We start from the raw sequence: 18,221 nt of genomic DNA, 5'->3' as shown, positions 1-18,221 counted from the left end.
TGTTTATTTGGGATTGCTCCCTATATGTCTGACGTTAAGTAAAGTTTGACTGAGCTCCATCTAAGCTGTCAAATATCACTGCCTGCTGTCAGAACCATGCATGTACTAGCTGACATTAAAATCCTTAGCTGTGCCCCGGTGGTTCACTGGTTAGTGTGCGTACCATATAACATTAGGTTAGGAGGCCTTGCTGCAGCGGCACGGATTCGATTCTGACCCAGACCCTTTGTTGCATGTCACCTTCTCTCTCTACATCCCATCCTTCCTGTCTCTCGCCACTATACCTGTCTAATAACGCAAAAACACCTTAAAAATAATCTTTAATCATTTGCAGATGTTTGTCCACAACCCCGTTCCCTCCTTGTTTTGGATTAAACAAACAAGAACAGAAGTAGGCTAAAAGTTATTACGGTGTGTATGTGTGTGTGTGTGACTTGTGTGTTATAGAGGAACAGAGCTGGTGACAAGAGATGTGTTTTTTTTATCCACAGCTACATTAATTGAGATTGGCCAGTCAAAGGCCCAGTACGTGTCATTTTTTTTAATGACTGTTTAAAAGGCCAACAAGCTGTCTTTGTTTTGCCTTCACTGTAATTACAGTTTGTTATATCCAACTTCTTGAGTTTCACTTTCATTCATTTATTTATTCATTCCTCATTTTTTGTTGGCCAGTTGATTTTGTTCAACTATTTTAGAGTTAAAAAGAAAAATGTAAAGTTACAAGTTACAGTATTTTTGAAATGGTTTCTTATAAAATGCAAAATATATTCATACATATATAAATTGATCAATCTCTTTCTCACATTGTGGCAGGTATGGTCACCTGTTTTGGGCTTTTTTAAAAAAAAAATTTTTTTTGGAGAGTCAAGTTACTTCATTTGGGTTGTTTCCGTAGACCTGGTTGCCTTTTTCTCTTGTGAGATCTGTAAACACTAGTGTGGGTGTGTTTATTTGTGCTTTACAACACAACTGCCCAGAAACAATCAAAAAATAATGTTTTATTTATCAGATTTGTGGCTTTGTTCTCGCCAGCGCCACTCCCTCTCTTCATTCGCTCTCTACCTCACTCGACCACCGCTGCTCTCACTCTCCCTCTCTCTTGCTCGCTCGTGGAGTCAGGGAGGAGGGGCTAACTTTGAATGCTGTGTGTTTACAAACACCAACCAACAAATCCCACATAGTATACCTTTAACCACTTGTCTAAATTGTCTCAATGGCCTGTGCTTCTGACGCTGCTGTGGTAAAGTCAAAGTTTGCTGGGTAGTGAGTTCAGTTAGTTACTGGTTGAAATAAATTGTGGACTTTTGTGTTTCTACTTAACTGAAATAAAAATATGACACTGAGATCTTGCTACTGTCCCCATTTTTTCATCACAATTTTGCTAAAAGTGGGACGACAGCAGGTAATTAAAGCAACTAACCATGTAACTTTTCAAAAAAGCAATAGCAGCTGAAGAGTTATGAAAAGTAGAGTTATAAGCAATAAAACACAGCCTTGCTCAGTTCAATACACGCAGAGATTTTGCTGCTACTAGTAGTTTATGGTGGCTAATGTTAGCAAACTTTAGCTGAATGTGTAAGTGACATTACTTCACCGACTTCTTACTTGCATGTCTATGTCTATGTCAAGGTTACATAGGCTAGCTTTAAGATATCTGCCACTGAAACTTCTACTGCCACCCTAATACAATGGAGGTGAATGGAATTTAATTTGTGCTGTTTAAACTTTAATAGCAATGCGTATTTCCTGAAACCATGTCCTTGTTAACATAGGGACTATTTCTTCAGTAGAAAGTATTCCCAATAATAATTACTCAGTGAATTTTCAAGTGTTATTTTTCAGAGCTCTGAGCATCACAAACTACTTTCCATCCACATAGTTGTGGTGTAATAAAAAAAATCTCAGAGACATATCTCATGAACTGGGCAAATAAAACCTTCACTATCTGCATGCTCAGAAAAATATATTTTGAACTTTGGGTGAACTGACCATTTAAAGTTAATTATTGTGAGGCTGTCAGATATTACCATTATAATATTTTTATGAGCTGCTGTATTTATGTTTGTCTGCCTGCCTGCATTAAAATATCAAATATCATTTGGAGTGGTCCAGAAATCATCTGAAGCTGTTTCCATTGGGAAACCCACAACATTTCATCACCTCATATACAACACAGCCATATCCATCAAAATAAGTTTTATTGTCAGTTAGCTTGACAGAGGGTATCATTTCCAGCTCAGAAAATTGATTAATAGATTATCATTTCATAAATCTTTTGTATATATGTTACAAATGTTTTCAAACTAAGGGCTCCATGTATGTTTTTTTAACTGAATGTGATGTAATGTCATTGTCATTCTGGCATGCATGTTCCTGAAGAAATCCTACTCCTAGGCTAGTTGAACTCTTGACCTTGTTTCTATCTGAGGGTTATTTACTGACCATGAGGCCTCTGTGGGATCATCATGTGAGCACACTTGTTTGTAAGAAGGTATAACAGCTTTTAGGAGTGTCCATTTAGGGACTAGACTGTTTTTAGCTTTGCTTCTGGAGAGGTATAAAGCTGTCTGCTTTGTGTTTGCAATCTTTAGAGAAAGGGCCGGCTGAACAACATGCTTTCTCTCCAAAAATACAAGATAACTGTATTTTTGTTTTGTGTTTTTGTATTTGGACATTTGTATAATTGTTATTGATTGTGTGATGAGTTGTACAGTGTCTACAACTGCTTCAACAAGTAACAATGTTTAATGCTTTCTCTGGTGTCTTTTTGTGGTTCTTGAGCAACGATGAAAAATTTCCATGACGAGAGCAAAAACGATTTGTTTTTGTTTTTAACCCGCTGTTCTTCCCACCCTCTATCATACCTGGGACCAGATTTAGTGTATGGTCAATGCAATCATTTAGGAATATACACCATCAGTTGAAATAATGGTCTTAAAACTACATTTCAACACAGGAACCCTTGTCAAGACAGGGCCTCTAGGTTAGGCAGTAGCAGTAAGACCCACCACCACATCATGTCAGCTGATATTGTGTTTTAGTTGAGCGTGTTACCACATTTCCAAACTTGTCAATTGATCAAAATACTCATTTGCAACACAGTGAACTGGGGGCTCTCAGGGGCCCCAGGACTCTTGAGCCCTGGGGCAGCCGATCACTTCACCAGGTTATTCCAATCCTGACTCTGCTGTTTTTAAATCATTCTTTCTTTCTTTCTTTCTTTCTTTCTTTCTTTCTTTCTTTCTTCCTTTCTTTCTTTCTTCCTTTCTTTCTAGGCATTTATAATATTATTTCAAGTACCAGTATTGCCATATTGCTATAGTAAAATTACAGAATATATCGGCAACAAGTTGATAATCACAGTAATTAAATTAATATGACCTTACATGTGCCCCAGTAATGATCTGTTTATTAACAATTAATTATTAATTGTTTATTTATCTATTTAGTGATGTTACTGTTGATGTTTGTGTAAGTACGGAGTACATTTTTTCAGAGTAAATGTGTGATTTGATTCAGGAGAGGGGATACAAGCTTACATTCTACCAGGCAACACATACGAGGTTACGCTACTTGTTGGCAGGGTTTGTCGTCGTGACGTCACGGCTGGCTGTGCTTTGACCCGCTTGGATCCGTTCAAGCGAAGAGGCGGCGCGCCGGAAAGCTACAGGATAGCAAGAGACGAGCACTAATCAAAACACAACTCCAGGGCCCGTTTCCACCTTCACCCTTCAGTTTTCAACGCAGGAAGTCGATAGGTGTCTGCAAAGTGATTTTTGAGCGACGGAGGACTTACAAAGACTTGTTTGTGCAAGCCAAGTGAGCGTTTTGGCCTTGTCAACTTGGCTAACGTTAGGCCCAGCTAGCGCTAGCCGCGGAGCTTACTTATCGTTAGCAAAAGCAAAACAAGGTAAGAGGAGGGAACCCGTTACATTAAAACTTCAGCAGGCTGTGATAGACCAGAGCTCCAAGTACAGATGTCTTAATTTGCTCTATTTGCTAGTCAGTGACAGTTTACTCCTCCCGCTATACGCGAAATACAGTATGTTAGCTAGCTATCTGCTAACTGTTAGAAGCTCAATAACTAACCTTACTGCTAGCCATTGCTAAGTTATTGGGTTGTGGTTGATCTTCCTTGTAAAGGGGAATGCAGTGTTGTTTTTTATTGCATATATATCTGAATATATGACGTTACATAAAGTACATAATGTGAGCAGTTGGTGTATCTAAGTTGATATAGTCTTGTTTAGTGAGCAGCCGAAGCATTAGCTAAGCTAACTAGTTAGCTGGAGAGTTTGGAGTTGTGGAGGCGCACTGACGTGCCAACACGCTCAGAAAGTAAACATTAGTGTGTGTGCTGACAGTGGTCAGTGCTTGTCATCTCTTCAGTCAAACCAGAGGTGTTTGACATGACTGCCAGTGTTCTCAGTGCCTCTTCATGTCTTTAATTAGTCGTGCTGGCATTTGGCCAATGGTACGGGTGTCTTTGCATCTTCTGAGTTGCAAGAATTTAGGATACTTGTTTTGATCACTGTAAAGGATGATCTATCAGCAAAACTCCCTCCAAATGATGCCATTTAATTTTCTTATAAGTAAGATATAAACTGTATACCAAGTCTCTGCCATGTTCAACTTTTCTTACATACTTTAAGAAATATTTATGAGTTAAGACTTTATGAACTAGTTTCCCTATTATGCTTAGTCTTAACTCACAATATCATAGAAGGCTATTGTGAACAGTGTGAACCAGCTGCATAAGTTTTAATGTTATTGAAATATGAAACTGAGTGTAATCATTGTGAGTTTGATGCCTCATTAGGCATCAAACTCACAATTTGAAACAATGTCTTCATACAAGAGCCAAATATTTATTTTCTATCAATTATTGATGCTCTTATTGTCTCAGGTATTTGTGATTCAACTGGTTCTGTAATGCTTGATGAAGGTCTATGACAGATAAGTTGCATTTTCACTAAATGTAGTGACAGTGTTATTGACACAAAAAAAGGCCTGATGTTGGATCACTTATTAGCAGAATTTACCATAAGATTGGAATTACAGGACGACTTATTGACTGGGTCTTCTTTCCTCACAACAAAGACCACAACATTTTTGGGATAAGTCACAAGGAGAGAGGGTGCCGTGGGGCTTTCTCATCACCACACACTAACACAGACACACTCACACATCAAATCATACTTAGAAATCCTTCCTTTCTGTTATGTAAGCATTGTTGTCTCCATCCTCTCCATCCTATGCTTTTGTTTTGGTAGGAATGAGTGATGACCTCGGTGGTAGTGTCAGACGGTGGAGGGAACATAGTGGAGTATGTCACCGTGGTGGAAGAGCCCCAGCAGGTAAGCGTCTGTGACCCCACACCTGCAGTCATGGTAGTCAGCAAAATAAAATAAAGGTTGTGCTAATGGTTGGACAGTCAGTGGAAGAAGAAGAAGAGAGTCCAGTGAATTGAGCTTTTCTCTGTGATGCACATGGGTTAATGAGATGTTTGCTGCAGTTGAAATCTTTAAAAGTGAGACATTTGTCTAATGTAGTGTGCTTAAGGGGGCACAATATATCAGTCAGCTCACTGGTGTTGAGCAAAAGTCGTCAAAATGTGTAATCTGTATCCAAACTAAACCTGGCTATTCTGTTGAGAATAGCCCATTTGCCTGCTTAAAATGTTGACTAGTAACTTGTTGTGCTTTTCATAAAACTTAATTGATTATTGTTAGTTAAAATTAAAAAAACGTAAGCAAAAGAAATACATTCAGCATCTCACAGGAGAAGCTTTTGAGGATCCAGTTGTCAGAGGAAAAGTGCAACAACAAAGACATTCCAAAGTATCTGGCATTTGAGTTGAAGTATTTTGTGGTTTGTACTTGTACTTGTTTGGTATTAAGCCAGCACAACAACCCATAAAGTTTTATTAGATGTCTGAATTGGCACCAGACGTCATAGCAACACAGGTGAACTAACCTGGAAACATGCTGGGCACAAATTGAACGTACTAGTTAACTATTTCCAGTAGAATCTTATCATGATCATGTTATACTATGATTTTAGAAAATTCTGCTGTCCAAATGTATGATTTTAAGATTTTCTGTGCATTGACCACACAGTGTGATACATCCGTTTTCTTATTGATGTTGTAGTAATGAGTTCAACCATATAGCCAAGTTGCAGCGTAGAGTAGACACATGCTGCTATTGTGAAACGAAGATGATGGTTTCCTGTCGGTTTCATATAGGGGTCTAGAACACACAGGCACACGTAACACATTATTATAACAGAGTGAACAGCTTTCCTTCTGAATGTCTTCACACTGTCTAAATGTTTACACACAATATCACAATATGTCTCAGATCACCAGAGCTCGGAAGGTGAGCCACTTGTTAACTGCCTTTATCGTGTATCCACCGCTTGTGTGATTTTAAAATGACATAAATACTATGAACTCTATGAAGAGGAGACTCTTTACCGTGTGTTATGACAAAACGACCGAGTATGTAGTGTGAGGCAGTAGAAAATGTTGACACAAAGCAGCCATGAGTGGGAGGAAATACTGATCCTACATCAGCCACCGTGTCCACAAAAATCCAACCAGTAGAGAGGTGGAAGATGAACAGGTTGGGAGTTTTCTGTAAGATTTGCTGCCAAGAGAGATCAAGAGCAGAGCTGTGTGCAGTGCATATGTATTCTTTTATTATTAGATGACTAAAAAAAAAGCCTCTAAAAGTCCGATCAAGGGATAAAAACACAGTTAAAAGGAAATGGATCTTATCTTTATAGCTTCTTATCCATTAGAATAACTTTCTCTGCACCAAGTGAACTGCTGAAATCTTAAAATATTCTGACATTTCAAAACACCTACCCTTTTTTTTTTTTTTTTTTGCATCTTTCCAAACCGTTCAGTGCGAGCAGCAGCCTGCTGAGGAGGAGGAGGAGGAGGAAGAAGTGGTGCAGCAGGAGGTGGAGGCGGTGATCGTGGAGGAGGAGGAGGATGAGGAGGGCGTGGTCCTGCAGGAGGAGGGCTGTCCGGCGGTGATTGTGGAGGAGGTGCCCAGCGCCCAGGTGGAGGAGTGCTACTCTGCACAGGTGCTGGTCTACGACGACGAGACGTACCTGATGCAGGACGTGGCCGAGGAGCAGGAGGTGGTCACAGAGGTGGCAGAGACCGGTGAGGCTGTGTTCTCTGAATGTGAAAGTGAAAGTGTGAAATCTCACTGCTTTTAAAAAGTGTCACAATAGCAGGATTTAATGGATTTAATATGATTGTGGTTGTTTTCAATCTGGGCTTCTCTGCTTGTTCTCCATAATAACAATTGACTGAAACTTCAGGTGGCTGAAAAACAGATGACATAAGAATCACACGTAGCAAGCTGAGTTATTAATAACAATATGTCTCAACTGCATCGCAGGGGCCCAGTGCAGCACCTGAACAGTGTACAGCACACACACAAAGTTTGTCTTGCAGTTCATCTTCAGGAAGGCAAACGTTTGAGTGTGTTTTTGATTTAAGAACTTAATAATTAGCTTTTCTTGACAAAGATGCATTTTTTTGTTAATACTTTGTACATCATCACCAAAGAGACTAACATTAGTGAGTTGGTGAGCCAACCAGCCAGCCAACAAACACACACTGCACCACAAAACTTCCAGCCAACTCTACTAACTACATCCATGTGTGTTTCAGTGCCCGTACAGGGTTTGGATAACAGTGGTTTACCTGGTATTAGCATTACAACAGAGATTTGTCAGTAAGAGAACAGAGCAGAACAACTTGTGTGTTTCTACAGGAGACATTCCAGCCAGTGATGTTCCTTCACACATTCATTTCATTATCCTCATACAAGCAGCAGAAGATGCTTCCAGATGAATGCAGCTGACTTTGTCAAATCAAAAAGACGTCTACTCTCAGACTTTTCCATCAGTCAGTGACCTTCATCAGGACCGGTCACATGAACTGTCACTTATGTATTAAAACATGAGTGAATGATTTGTTACACAATGTGCTGGAGTAAGAGGCTGAAAATAGTGAATTGAATCATTCCCAAGGCTCCTAAAAAGAAAAAGGTCAACATGAACGCAACTGATGACCAACATCTTTGTTTGCTTTGTTTGCATACAGTGTTTGATAAAGTTCATTTGTAGGGTGGAGCAGGGTTTTTTTTGTGGTTATAAATACATTTTAATACTATTGTAACAGTATTAATGAATGAATGATTTAGTTTAGTTGTATAGCTAAAGGATATAATTCATAACAAAAGCTAGTGGGATTTTTAAAGGGTAAAGCAGGCTGGTATTCTATGTTTTTGTTATAGTCAACAAAACCAATGTGTTCATCCTTTAAAGCTCCTTTGATTCCCATTGAATATATTCATCTTTAAAAACAGCTCAAAATGTATAGTTTCACTTTTACAAAAAGCTTCAGTAATTTCCTAAAACAGCTGGTTACTGTAGTTTTTAGCAATCATGACTCAAACAGGAGGAAGTAGTGCATTTGTTGGGGACTATTTTCAGCAGCGGATGAATCTACATTTGGTTCTCTAGTGAATATTTGTGGCAGCAGGACGGTGTGTGTTTGGGATTGAGGAATAATATATTATCAGTCTTTGGATGCACATACAATACTTGTTAGTAGATCTGCATATGAGAACAATATAGAATATCAGCTGATATTTTAGAGTGTACATGGAGGTGTTTCTGCTGCTGATTATCCAGATAGAATCCAGATCAGGGTTGGAATGCATCTGCTCTGTTTTGCTAAATGTTCTTGAACTTCCAGAGTTAATTTTTTATTGTTAAACAGAGCTTAAATGCACTACTCACGCTTTGTGTCATTCATAATAATCTACACTTCTACACTGCGTGTATGACAGCAGTAGACTGCCCTCTGCTGGCAGGAGCCATGTCTGCGTCTGTAGGTGAGATTACAGGAAACAGGAAGGGAGGCCACTACAAACTTCAAACAAGGAAGTCAACATTTCAAAATAGTTGAGATTGTAGTCGCACGGTGATTGTCGTGAACGTAACATTCAGTCAGCAGAAACAGGATCTAAGTGTTGTCGTCTGGTGATATAAGCGGTTGTACACTGAGCATGCATTGTTCTTAGCGGTCTGTGTGCTGACAGACTCTCTCTCTCTGCTCCTCTTCTCAGTGGAGATGTCAGGTCACGACATGGTGTGTTTTGACAAAACGTTTGAAGCAGCTGAAGCTCTTCTTCACATGGAGTCTCCCGGAGGACTGCACAACGAACGCAACACAGGTAAACACACTTTCACTACTTCCTCCTCCGGGTGATAAACACAGCAATCTATGAGTCAAATGGATGAGGAACTACTAGTGGACTTGGCCATCAGCATGTTGCCTGTTGTACATGTTAGATGGCAAATGATTACAGCAGTCAGTGGCTGCTTTTATTGCACATGGATCATATCGGCAGGGATGTGTGTACCATTAGGAGGATGACAGATGAAGATGAAGCCACACACATCCTGATGGATTTCTTCTTGTCATCAGTTTATTTAGTCAGGGTTTTTCCTGCATAGAGAATTTCGAGGCCTCTGTCAAAATCACCCCGCTGATCCTTAAAAAGTCTTCAAACTTTTTAAACATTTTTAAGAGTGGAGGCATTGAATTCGTTATGTACAAAAATAAAAAACAATGAGGATAAATATTGTAACGTTTCTAATAACGGAACAAGACCACAAAAAATAAGAACAAAGAAGTCCAGCCCTCACGTAGAGCAACCACAGCTGACATGAACACACACAAGTACACGTTCATAGAAGTGTGACGTCAACCTTGTGAAACTTTCCTATTCAGCAAAACGCTGGTGTTTTTTTTAGTCAGTTGTCATGCCTTCAGAAATTTCTGCTTACTTGTAAGATGAAATTGACCAGAAAGTTCTTGCATCAAACTATTTAGAAATGCTCTCTGAATGATGTTTGTGCTGTGTGGTCTGGAAGAGAAGAACAGGAGTAGGTCTATGTAAAGAGGACTGTAACTGTTCCAGCAGCCATATCTGCCTGAGGGCTGGAGACGAACAGTGTCTGGGAACAGTAGAAAATGTGTTCAGGATGAACAGAGATCTTCCCCCGGAGGCATCGGAGGGAGGAAAGGGATTATTAATGAGGGAAATATTAATCACATTTTCTGAAATGTGAACATAGCAGAAGCAGAGCTGCAGAGCTGCAGAGCTGTGGTCTGCTGCTGCTCCGCTTCATTTTTCATCAGGCACAAATTATTGTCTCATAACTAAGCAAACTAACAACATGGATACTAAGAAATATACAGACACTAATAACAATTATTTCTACAATTATACAAGAGAGTAGGGCTGATTATGAAAACAAGATAATCGAGATAAAGGATTATTGTTTATTATTGTCATTTTGTAACGATGCTCTCGTTTTGTCTTGTGTTGCAAATCTAGCACACCTCTTTCCTTTACAGCGGTGAACCAAAGTAGTTTGCATGTGGGCTCCACAGGAAGAAATCACCAGTGTTTGTACTTATTGATTCATTGGTTTTATTTCCTCGCCCTGTAGCGAGTGAATCTGCCTGTAGTGAAAGCGGGTCTAACACGTGCGTCCTCCGCAGGCTCCTCTTCACTCAGCTGCCCGACAGACCTGCTGCTTCTTCCCACTTTAACCTGAATAACAAACCGGGGCTCCCTGGTAGGCTAGCGGAGCGTTAGCCTCCCAGCTAGCCCCGGCTCTCCGTTTGGATCCAACCGGAGCACCGAGCCCCAGTTTGACATAAGAATCATATTTGAGAAGCTGACATATCTATTTAGAAAATAAGTTCATTTTGGAAAAGTATATAAATTAATTAAATACAATCATAACAAAACAGAAACATCACAATGAAAATGTTAAAGTAAACAAGCGTAGAGTGTAGTGCAATCAAGAAGAACAAAACAACAAGTAAACAAATATGCAGTTTCAGTAGACTTGTTGCACAACTTTTCCATGTTTTCATACATTATTAGTTTGACTGAGCCTCTATAAGCGCCACCAGAAGCCCAAGCAGAGCATTTCTGTCCTCATTCAGGTCTCTGCTGTGCTGCATGAACAACTCATCTGCTCTGTCCAAATACTGCAGCAGCTCTGTGTTGTTGTCTTGCTTCCTCTTTCCTGTGGACAAGAACAATAAGATAATTAACACAGATCCTCATTGTGTCTCTGCAGGGAATGTTGAATAGTTGTGGGTTAAGGCTCTATTCTCTATCCTGTATGTTATGCAAATCTTACCCTGTCTGAGCTGCCGGACTTTCCTGTTGAGCTGCTGGCCAATGTCGGTGGTACTTCCACCTCAGCATCAGCATCAACGTTGTTGATGGCAGACAACCCGATACACAACAAGAATAACGAGAAAACGGGCCTCCTTCACTAATTTGTGCGTAGAAATGTTCTTTGCACACAAACTAAGTGCACACTCTTAATTACCGTCGGATTCATGACACGTGCACACCGGCCAACTTTATTCCTACCACTGTGTGTATGTTAGTGAATCAGAATCCTGCTGAATTGACAGGTGCATGCTCACTATCAGTAATTAGCATACTACCACACCCACATTTCTCTATGTGAGGAAAGCTCTGTTGGAGCAGTGCAGCAGTGGCTATGATGGTAAAAATGTAGAAAAGCTAATGCAAACTATAGTTTCAAAAGTAAACATGTCAATGGCACAACCGTCTGGAGCCTGATTGTGAATCCTGTATACAACCTGCAAACCACCACACAGTAACAAAATAAAAAGTTCCTAAATGTGTAGATGTGTGGAATTGATCTAAAGAAGTCTCTACTGCTGCACCAGGTGAGCATGGTGTTAATACTGACCTGCCAGGCTGTGAGGAGCACTGAACAGGCTGCTGCTGGTTAACCAGTAGAGATACCACGGTGAGAACACTTTCCCACTGATTAATAAACTCGTGACAACACCGGTGTTGCCGGTTACATCGGACATTTAACAAGATGAGATATTCGTTGATGCTCAAAATCATCCCCTTCCTTAAGAGTTAGTGACGGCAGGCCAAGTGAGTCGTCCTCTGTGTACAGCCGCTCACCAGTGCAGCTGCCGCTTCAAACCAGAACCGGAGCAACCTGTCTGCCATCCAGAGAGAGACACACTGAGAGCAGCATTTTTTGCAATGATCCCTCAAATGTGGTTATCAAACACTTGTGACAGATATGTAATGGAGGCATGACATTTACATTAGTTTAACAACAAACTTACTTGTATAAAATGACATCAGTGCACTGAAACAGTAAACTTCACTCAGAATTTAATGATTATAAATTACTATAAAAAACACAACACAAATATACGTACCTATATATTAAACTTGAATCAAGAAAAACATACATAAAATGCTACATAAGATGCATATTGGACAACATATATGCCGATACCGAGATGTTTAGGATAATATCAGCTGACCGATATATTGACCAGGCTCTAATTTGACTAGACCTATATTTTTAAGACGGTGCGATGTATGATGTATGATTTATGCATATGTAGGGTCTAAGGCACTTCTAAATTTGTTTCCAGAGTAAGAACAAATTCAGGTAAAAAGATATTGATGAATACTAGATTTGTGCTTAAAATGTTTGTACTCACAGTTGAGGCACAGATTTGTGCGTACGTCCAAAGCTTTTTAAAACAAACTGCATGTTTGTTTAAAGCAAACTCATGCGATATCAGAGTTGGCCAGTAGAGGTCAGTACATATTTGTTGTTGTGGTGTGTAACCAGGAAGTAGGGAATTGTGGATGTGAAAATGTAGCACGTTGAAAATTATAGCGGGAATAAAGCACTAGCGCAGGCTAGCTTTTGAAAGCAACATGTTTATTCTTTGAAAGATGAACAAAACGGCCTCCAGAGTGTGTAAATGTGAAAACACTGGCTTGGCATTGTAGTGTGTACGGGGGAAAAACAGAGCTTTGTAGAAACGCTGTCATATCGCTGACAAAACAGTGGCAGAAAGCATTTCATTGGAAGAGAAAGAAGAAGAAACATAACAACAATAACAACAATGGCAGACGGCTTCATGCGAGTGTTCTCTGTATTGTCTACGTTGACAACGGAGCTATCTACCACCTTTCTCTGCTCAAACTGCTCACATTAAGCTGAGTGTCAGGAAGCCGCTGTGGAAATGGAAACAGTGTACCGTTTCTTCTTCTCTGGTTTTCTATGGCTGACATCTGTCCTCCACACATGCCCAGTAGGAGGAGAATTACCTGTTAAGGCGTTTTAATGTGGACGGAGGTATTTGCAGAAACAAGCTGAAACTCCTGTTTGAAAATGGCATTTTAGAATTTTAGCCAGCTTAATGTGGACGTAGTCTAAGACGGCAACAACATTTTGTACATTACAACAAACATTTTGTACATTTATGGTCTCCAGAGGAAGAACCCTACTGACTGTGGTGATCCTCTGACTTTCCTCTAGCGCCACCAGCAGGTCAACATTTTCACACGTGCTTTACTGACTCTGTACTGACCTTGGGCATCTCCCAATGGTTTGAAACAGCTTATTGCAGAGTACACATGTTTGATTTCTGTCGTGGTCCAGCAGCAGGAGAGGAGTGTGAATGTTGTGGTGTGTTTGTCCCCAGCAGAGGACGTGATGATGGAGACAGTGGTGGAGGTCTCGACAGAGTGCGGACCCATAGAGGAGGAGTCCTTCCCCATCCCTCCTGAATGTGAACCTGCTGCCAAGAAGAAGAGAGGAGGTCAGTGTCACTATGACATGCTGCTACTGTTCACCTCTACTGTACTTGCTCATATATGAAGTAGAGGCTGACTGATGGGGAAAATGATGTCAATGGAGAATTTAACTCTGTGTGTGTGTGTGTGTGTGTGTGTGTGTGTGTGTGTGTGTGTGTGTGTGTGTGTGTGTGTGTGTGTGTGTGTGTGTGTGTGTGTGTGTTAAATGCAGGAGGACGTAAGCCCAAGACACACCAGCCTGCATCCAATGGTTCCTTTGACCTGGGGATCAAGAAGAGACCGAGGGAGGGAAAAGGTGTGTGTTGGTGTGACAGCCTCTGGGTAGAGTATATTCCACTAGTGACAGTGGTTATGCAGTATGATGTCTCAGATGTATTGGTCTATCAAATATACCTGTTTGCCATTACTGATACATCATAGTAGCCAGACGAAGATTCAGAACTTGAGGATTTCATGTTGTTTTTTTGGTTTCCTCCAGGCAACACCACCTACCTGTGGGAGTTCCTGCTGGAGCTGTTGCAGGATAAAAACACCTGCCCCCGCTACATCAAGTGGATGCAGAGGGAGAAAGGCATCTTCAAACTGGTCGACTCCAAGGCCGTGTCCAAACTGTGGGGGAAACACAAGAACAAGCCCGACATGAACTACGAAACGATGGGGCGGGCCCTGAGGTCAGCTCGCCTTCACAAACACCTGAGCTTTAATCATTCTGACAAGAGTCTGCCAGACCTAAACATGCTGTGTGTGTGTGTGTGTGTGTGTGTGTGTGTGTGTGTGTGTGTGTAGGTATTACTACCAGCGTGGCATCCTTGCGAAAGTGGAGGGTCAGCGGCTGGCCTACCAGTTCAAAGACATGCCCAAGAACATCCGAGTGATTGACGACGAAGAGGAGGGCGAGGAGGTGGAGGACAGCGAGGGCATGGTGTCAGGTCAGCAGGGTCCCGCCAGCCTGGGCACCAACTCCCCCGCCGCCACCCAGCCTCAGCAGACCTACGTCACTGTCATCCCCAGCAACGCCGCCACCAGGTCTGACATCTTTGTCCCAATCAGCTGTTTGAATATCACAACAAAAGTCCCAAAACAATTCTTAACACAAGGGTCTCTGTCTAGCTTTTACCAGAGCTTTCAACCATTACTCAGTTTTCCTCAGCAAATGGAGTTTGCCCAGTTGTCATGGACAACTGACTGTGTGCAGTTAGTAGAATTGAACTTTGAAATATCTCAAACTATATTTGTACTGGTTCTTTTTCTCGTATGATATTCATTGACTGTACAGCCTGTTTGATCATGTGTAGATATTCAACTCTTTATTGTGGGAATTACACCCAGAGATCTTTCTTCAGAAGTAAGAATTCATGTAAGGGGCACATTCAGATGTCCTGCTCATGATCCAGCCAGCTATAAACTGCATTTAACAAGTCTGAGCTGAACAAACTCCAGATAAACTTCAAGACACCCTTTGAACTGTAAATCCAGGCACGTGTGGAATCATAAACAATCCACGTGCACACAACAGGGGTCTGAAGGTAAAGATAATAGCCCACATGATGACTTCTGGTATGTATATGATGATCCTGTCAGCTGGATCTTTTAAAGTAACATTACTTTAACAAACACTGCTGTGTCTGAAACAAGCTGCCCAGAGGAGAGTGCTCTACAGCTCCAGGGCTCACTAGTAGCTAATCTCAGGTTTAACCTCATCACTATACTCAGTAAAACCCGGGGGACCTGACCATGTCACACTGAACGCTCCAAAAGAGGCTGCACTACTGCACTTTTCTGTTCAGCTTTTGTCCTGTATGGTGTTGAATGAAGCCAAAGTGTGCCCATACAACCATACAAAACAGTTTTTTTTTTTCTGCACCAGCCTTTTCTCATCTGCACCCACCCACAGCTGCTTTTCTACAACCCTTGACTGGTTTTGTCTTCACTGGACACATGGCTTTGAACCGCAGGTGGAACAATGCTGACTCACAGGACAAACTGACTGACAGTGTAGTTACAGGGTAGAATTGTTGTTACTTTTAAGATCAAACATAAATATATATATATATAAATATATAACTAAATGAAGTCAGTCAGAGAGGCATAACACTGGAACATGCAGGTTATCAGCTATTATCATGGCCAACAAAATGCTGTTTGTAATCACATTAAAAATATCAGTAGTTCATTTTTGATCTTGTTTTTTGGTTTGAAATATCAAACAAATGGCTGGATCAGGAGTTAAAAAGAAATGTAATTGGGCTGCATCACATCCTCTTTTTCCTGCTATCACTAGTTGATTTAGACGTCCAGATTGATGCAGATATCAAACATATCTGAGTTTAAATGTGCGTGCTTCTTCCTGAGCACAAAGAACCTGAGTTCAACGCTCTTTAGCTCAGTTACACCTACAGTTAATACTGGTGAGTTGAGCAGCTGTGTCAGGGCTGTGTGCTTATACTGTCCACTTACCAGAAATGAATGGACTGCAGGGATGTAATTAATGTTCTTCTTCTTCTCTCTCCTGCAGGCCCATCCGAGCCATGCCAGTGGTCATGACTAACTCTCTAGGTCAGGTGACGTTAAACTCCTCCTCCATCCTCACCACCACGGCAGGAGTCCCGGTAACGGTAACTAATGCCAGCGCTCCCCCCAAACTGGTCATCCAGGCGCTTCCCACCATGCTGCCCGCCGGCTCCAAAGCAGGCGAGAAGATCACCATCATCACCATCCCAGCCAACCAGCTGGCCACGCTCATGCAGGCTAACTCGTCAGGCCAGGTGACGCAGCTCATCCAGGCCAAACCTGTCGCTACACAGTTAGCGCAGACCGCCATAAAAGCAACCGCCCCCCAGACGGTCCAGCTAGCCGCGGGCCGGCCAGCACCACAGCTCATCCTGGCCAAGCCAGCGGCGGTGGCTCAGCCGCTGCCGCAGCTCTCCGTGCAGGTCAGCCAGCCTCACCCCGCCCCGCCCAAAAGCCCCACCCCGCCCCCAAAGCCCTCCAGCAGTCAGCCCAATGCAGCACAATCAGAGGCTGCAGCAGAGGCTCCGCCCCCCTCCAGCCCGCCTGCAGCATCAGCAGAAACCCCAGCTTCCTGAGAGCTGCGCCCTCAGCCGGGCGGGGGGGGGCCACTGAGGGGAGGAACAGGAAGTGACTGTGGACACTGCTGAGGAAGTGCAGGACCCTCCCCTCCACCACCACAGAGCAGAGCTGCTCTCTGATTGGCCCAGACTGTCAGTCTGCTCTTACTACAGAGCTGCTGAAACCCCACAAAGGATTAAAGGGACTGTTGTACAAACACACACACACACACACACACACATGCGTGCACACACACATACACACCCTTCAGAGCTCAGAGATGAGCAGCCTTAGATTGTAAATGAAACCAGTCCTTTTTGTAATCAAACATAATATAAAAAGCCTGATAAGACTTTGTTGTAAACAGAAATGTAAAAAGCATTTTTTGATACTCAGCGGGTATGTATCAGTACAGATGTAGTTTGAATTCATCTCTTTGTTTCCTGCTCTGTTACTCCACAGCACTGTCAGTCTCCACACTTGTCTTTTTGTACTGTTCATAAAAAGGGAGTGAAAGGATGTCTGCGTCCAGATAAAAGAACTAAAAGGTGTGCTCCAATTTGAAGTATAATATACTATTTTTTTTCTTGTACTATCAGTGTATTGAAGTAGATTTTACTGAAATATGTATTATAAAAAAGACAAATGTGAATTAAAATGGTCTTATAGTCTGTCTTTTATTCAAAAATACACACACACACAGTCTGAAATATATGACATGTTGAGAGATGATGGTGCCGGGAGATTAGTGAACCACTTCATTGTGCTGGATTCTTGGTGTGTTCTGTTTTAATATGTCACACTCAATACTGGTATAAATATCATAATATTCACAACTTTCTTGGGTTTAAAAGGAAAAAACTCAAGCAGAAACTTTACTTAATAAACAAAAAAGTTGCTTTATTTAACAATGAACTCAACTCTGAGAGGCAATCTGAAGTATTTAGAGTTGTTGCACAGAGGATGTTGGGAAACTCCACGGCAGCATCTCAGGTGATGGAGCGTACATGTCTGAATGCATCTTGTTGCTCGTTGGTGGAGGAACCTGACTGCTCCCGGTGAGGTTTAACACTGATGGTGGGTGATGAGGGCTGGCTCAGTCATTGCAGTTCATACTTCTTCCAGAGTTCCCTTCATTTAGGCCAAGGGGCTGAGACCAAACCAGTAACACACCTACTCACTCACTATTGTAGAGCAATGCTATATGAGTATAATACTGAGGCAAAGAACAATCCTAAAGACATGAAAATTAAAATAACACATGGAATCATGTTGCAAACTCAAATATTTTAGATTCATTCCACGTGATGACCTCAAATGATATGAAACAGTTTGCTTTAGTTTTAACACTACATAATTACATATGTGCTATTTCATAGTTTTCATGTCTTGACTTTTGAAAGAAACTAGAAAATA

At 41.5% G+C, this 18,221-nt stretch overlaps 1 protein-coding gene across 2 annotated transcripts; it reads left to right on the top strand.

The window, feature by feature from the left end:
• Nucleotides 1-3,595: 3,595 nt before the first annotated feature.
• On the top strand, nucleotides 3,596-17,609 carry elf2a (E74-like factor 2a (ets domain transcription factor)). 2 transcript variants are annotated; one of them, XM_042418540.1, is made up of 9 exons: nucleotides 3,596-3,910; nucleotides 5,274-5,357; nucleotides 6,913-7,177; nucleotides 9,159-9,266; nucleotides 13,628-13,741; nucleotides 13,948-14,031; nucleotides 14,215-14,407; nucleotides 14,523-14,762; nucleotides 16,252-17,609. In XM_042418540.1, exons 2-9 carry the CDS (start codon nucleotides 5,283-5,285, stop codon nucleotides 16,820-16,822), a joined length of 1,650 nt encoding a protein of 549 aa, XP_042274474.1. In that variant the 5' UTR covers nucleotides 3,596-3,910; nucleotides 5,274-5,282; the 3' UTR covers nucleotides 16,823-17,609. The 2 variants fall into 2 exon arrangements, with proteins under 2 accessions (XP_042274474.1, XP_042274473.1); XM_042418539.1 differs by having other exon boundaries at nucleotides 3,597-3,910; nucleotides 13,625-13,741; nucleotides 16,252-17,483.
• The last annotated feature ends 612 nt before the right edge of the window (nucleotides 17,610-18,221 follow it).

The sequence above is a fragment of the Thunnus maccoyii genome, chromosome 8 (genome assembly GCF_910596095.1).
Source record: "Thunnus maccoyii chromosome 8, fThuMac1.1, whole genome shotgun sequence".
NCBI classification, from domain to species: domain Eukaryota; kingdom Metazoa; phylum Chordata; class Actinopteri; order Scombriformes; family Scombridae; genus Thunnus; species Thunnus maccoyii.
Note: the sequence above shows the minus strand (reverse complement) of the source record. Positions and strands in the feature narration are given on the sequence as shown.